Source organism: Notamacropus eugenii, chromosome 2, assembly GCF_028372415.1.
Source record: "Notamacropus eugenii isolate mMacEug1 chromosome 2, mMacEug1.pri_v2, whole genome shotgun sequence".
NCBI lineage: Eukaryota > Metazoa > Chordata > Mammalia > Diprotodontia > Macropodidae > Notamacropus > Notamacropus eugenii.
Window position 1 is genome coordinate 346529200 of NC_092873.1, and position 4850 is coordinate 346534049.

The 4850-nt window shown below is 39.2% G+C and overlaps 1 protein-coding gene across 1 annotated transcript; it reads left to right on the plus strand.

Annotated features, from left to right (window-relative positions):
• The first annotated feature begins 227 nt into the window (after positions 1–227).
• LOC140523992 (biogenesis of lysosome-related organelles complex 1 subunit 2-like) lies at positions 228–1524 on the plus strand. The gene has a single exon (XM_072638518.1). It carries the CDS (start codon positions 846–848, stop codon positions 1122–1124), a length of 279 nt encoding a protein of 92 aa, XP_072494619.1. The 5' UTR covers positions 228–845; the 3' UTR covers positions 1125–1524.
• The last annotated feature ends 3326 nt before the right edge of the window (positions 1525–4850 follow it).

Genomic DNA, 4850 nt, shown 5'->3' on the forward strand with positions numbered 1-4850 from the left:
TAGAAGAAGAAACTCAAAATAGATACTTTAGAAGATAAAAACTAATGAAGGAATAAATAAATAAAAAGACCAGGAATCACTAGATGAAAGTTTAGAGTAGAAAGGGACAGAGAAATAATTTTTAGAAAAAAAAAACCTTTTTGAAAAAATTAAAAGAAATTGAAGGGTTAGGAGAGAAAAGAAGATTTTAATTACTTAACTAAGGTGGGGTAAAGAGGGAGAACTGGATAACTATACGAAAGAAAAAGGCAGTAAGTTAAGCAGAGCTTGAGAAATAATTGATGAATGGGAGGGAGGCACATGAGAGTGAAGAGAAGACTGTAGAATAATATTGCCTTAAGTAAATTAAGCAAAAATGACTGAAGAGATCAAGTAAAAGGAAGAACAAAAATTCTAATTCAGAAAAAAGAAATTAGAGGCAAATGGAGGAAAGTATAAACCTAACTCAGAACTTTACATGTGAGTGGATTAAGCAATCTGGTAAAAACAAAAGAGAGCTTCAGATCAGATAAGAAATCAAAACCTCACAATTGCTTACAAAAAATACACTGGATTTCCAGATCATGTGAGCATTTAAGACTGGCCTTTTTCTCTGATCTCTGTGACGTTTCAAACTTCTCCAAAATTGAAATTATGTGCCAAAGATGAAGTAGTTTAAGATCCTTCCCCTTTTCTCCTTTTCCTTGTCTTCTTCCTTCCCCCCACCTTCCTTTCTCTTCTCCCTCCTATCCTTCCCTCCATCCTTTCTCTTTCCTTCTTTCCCCAGCCTAGACAATGCCGTGGTGGAGACAGCCTAGGAGGCCACGGAGCCTGCTGAGGCGGACATCACGGGGCTGTGCCAAGATATGTTCTCCAAAATGGCCGCATACCTGACAGGTGAGCTGACAGACACCAGAGAAGATAATAAACTTCTGAAAAATATGAACAAACTGACTAGCTTGAAGTATCTAGAAATGAAAGATATTGCAGTAAACATAAGTAGAAACCGAAAGGATTTCAACCAGAAATATGCAACACATCAGCCTTATCTGGATGAGATCACTTTAATTGAGGAGCAGGTAGCAACTCTTGAGCAGGCAGCTCATAAGTTGGATGCATATTCAAAGAAACTAGAAGCAAAGTAAAAGAAGGTAGAAAGGCAATGAAAGACTTCTTTAGCATAAAGACTTTACAAGAATGTTTTATAAGAGCTGAAATAAGTGGGATGGAACTTATCACTATACTTCAGTTCCTAAAAGGAAGTGGTGGTACAGATCCAAGGAGAATCCCAGCCCCCACCTCTGTTTGGATGTGTTACTCTAGTCACCCCTGTTTTCCTAAACCTGTAGCCCCTGGAACCCCACCTTATGGTGTGATTTGTTGTATGCCCTGGACCAAGGCTCAGAAATCAGGAACAACCCCGTGTAGAGCAGATACAGATGAGAGGTTCTCATCTCCCTGTCTCCTCCCTTCTTCCCTACCTCCCTCCGCTAGGGCCCTACCCCTACCCCCTTCATAACTTGTTCTTGATCTTAAATAATAAATGCCAACCCATGGAAAAAAAGATGAAGCAATTGCAGCTGTCTCCATGATCTAGGATATCCAGAATCCAAAAGAAGGTTAAAAAAACACACTCCATATCCATGAATTAATGCTTGCAAACCCTGACATTCTCTCACCTCCCATGCAACATGTGAATCTGGACTAGTAGACAGAGGAACATTATAAAGGCTTACACTACCCACCCCTACACTCTCATCTCCTCTCCTCTTTTCCAGTGCCACAGAGACTCTGGTTCCAAGCTAGGGAAATATGCTTGGGCCTCAACAGCCAGCTTAGACATTGCCCTTGAGGAGAAAAAGCCTGCCATGGGACTGCAGCTTGATAGCTCTGATCTACTGGTGCCAGGAAAAACAACACTGCAAAGTTCTGAACTGCCAGCACTGGGACAAATAGACTCTGAACTGCCAGGGCCATGCCAGAAATATGAGAAAAAGAAGCCTGGAGCAAGTCACCATGACAGGACGCTGTTGGGAGGAAAATTGCGGCAGCACTCCACCAAGCCTGATAAAAGGAGTATGGCACCTAGCTGGGGCCAGTTCTGTCTACCCAAAAGTTATTTGGAGCAGAGACCTAGTCTGTTGAACCATGCCCAGTGTAAGAGAAGGCAGAGACACTTTGAGATCCAGCCCTCAAGAAACACACACAATCAAAGGGGAAGGAGTCAGAACATGAGTGCTAGGGGGAGGAGGGCAGATCGAAATTACCAAAAATTTCAGGAAGAAGAAAACTCAAATCTTGAACATGAACAGATAAATAAACAGGAAAAATCAGTGACAGAAAGAAATATGGTCTCAGAATATAGTAAATGAGTTCAAGTATCTATGAACAAATACTTCAGAACAAAGGAAAACAGTCCAATACTTGATGGATAGAGGACCCTGTGGAAATCAAAGAGATCAGGAGACCACAACAAGCTCCTCCTGAGTGGTTCAAAAGAGAAATGAGAATTATGAGAAGAATTCTTATGTCCTGGATAGCAAAAATAATGGATAGAATAAGCTGGAATCTGCAAGGACAGACCCCACAAAAGAGAAAAACAAAGAAACAAAAGAAACAACAATAAATTAGGAATGCAAATACACAAAAATAAAGGACAATCTAGAAGAGAAACAAAAAACAAACCCAGTAGCCTTAAAAGAAAATATGCTCACTATGCAAGCAAAACACACTGATCTTGAAGACAAAACGAGTGGGGACAACTTGACAGTCATAGGTCTCCCAGAAGAAATGACAGGGCAGAAAAAAAAAAAAACCTTAACACCATGGAAAGGTAAATGGAAAAGAGCTGCCCAGAACTTCTGAACATAGAAAATGAAATTCCAATTGAAATAATTCACAGATTGCCTCCAGGAAAACAAAACAAAACCCAAGGTTAAATTTAATAATTCACCTCAGAAACAAATTCTGCGAGCCATCAGGAGAAAGACCTTCATATACAAAGGAAAAGACATTCAAATAATGCAAGACTGTACTACACCCACTAACAATGTAGAAGAGAATGGAATAGCATGTTCCAAAGAGCAATGGAGTTCAGGATGCAGGCCAGAGTGACTGACTCTGCAAATCTAAAATTAGTCATACAGGATAAAAATGGATGCTCAGTAATAAAGAAGAGTTTGAAACATTTTTAGAAAGAAAACCAAGACTGAAGAGATTGTTTGCTTCTTGAACACCCCAGACAGCATAAACATAGGTGAAATGAATAAATGCATCAAGCAAGGACAGCAACAGAGGAACCAATAGAGACTTCTTGCTAAATGTACACAAGGAGACACGGTGAAGGCAAAAATTGGGTAGAGATAACCAAAGAGGTGAACTGGGGGCATTATGGACAGAACCTGGAGACACCTTGCCTATGGGTGAATTAGTTTCTTTGTGGGACTACTACATTACAACATGGGAGAATATATAAAATGAAGGAAGAAAAAGGGAGGATAGAGAAGAGTATGTGATATGCCAGGGTCAAATCAAGGGCTAGAAATGAGAAGAAGATGACTTATTTGGTCTCAGAAAGAGAAGCACCCACAGGTGAGTGGGTGGGAGAAAGAAGAAGGCCTTACCTTGGAGGTAGGAGGTTTCACTAATAAATCCTCCTATAGGTGAAGGGAGATGGGTCCCTTACACTGGATGAGGCCTTGGGGATTTGGTGCTTTAAAAGTCTAATTGTTCTACACTGGAATGGGGTAATTTGAAATTCCGGGGAACAACTGGTACTTGGAAAAGTGGGAGAGCATGAACACAGAAGATTTTGAGGCCAACGTAGAAAAAATGATAAAAAGGGAAAGGTGTAGATCAGTGAGGAAGCTGCATAATCAGAGATGTGGTAGGAGAGGGGTTTTATCACAATGAAGTGTTCTCTCTGACACCAGCAATAATTGGTCTTGTTCTGGGAAGGAGACATGATGGATAGGGGAAATCCATGGGGCAGTGAAGTGGCAGAAAACACCTAAACGAAGAACCTAGAATACTTGGGAATTTTGATTGCATGACGCATGAAGAAAAGAGACAAGAGAATTATAGGAATCATTAATCAGAGAATGAGGGTATAGAGTAGACCAAAAGGATAGATCATGAACAGAGTGAAAGAAATCCTTTTGAGAAAGGGGTGCAAAAAAATGAAATTAAAAAAAAAAAACCCAATGAACAAGAGTAGTTCAATGGAAGGAAAGGAAAGGGGTATCTACTTGACTGAGAGGAAAAAAGGGGGAAAGAAATATATAACCAGATAAAAGCAGAAGAGAAAAAGGAATTAATAAAACCCTAAAGGGAAGTGGGTAACATGAGAAGAGGGGGTCAGGAGTGAAGGAAAGAGAATTCTTGGGAGCAGGGTTACCTTAAAAAAAAGATTAAATAAAGTAACTGAAGGAACATGTGTCTGCAGTAGAAGGGAGGGGAAAGTCAATGGAAATGTGAATGGATTATGCTATCCAATAAAATGAAAAAAATGACAAATTGTATTTTTAAAAAAACCTTATAATCTGTTGCTTATAAGAAACACATTTTTTAAAACACATACACAAACAACATACAAAACTGTGAGGATGAAAAAAAATTTTTTTTACTGCACATCAAGTGAATCCAAAAAAGAAGTCGTCATGGTATCAAACAACAAAAACAAACATTCAAAAATAAAAAGGGACAAACAAGGAAACTGTATTATGCCAAAAGGAACTATATCAGTAATAAACTAGTATGCCTCAAAAGCCTTAGCATCCAAATTCATAAAAGAAACATTTTCTGAGCTTCATAAGCAGTAATACATTAGTGACAAGAGACTTCAATATCCATCTGTCAGGTTTGAATATATC

Excerpts from the sequence above, each read along its gene's own strand:
- LOC140523992 (XM_072638518.1), top strand. The coding sequence starts at position 846 with ATGTTCTCCAAAATGGCCGCATACCTGACAGGTGAGCTGACAGACACC.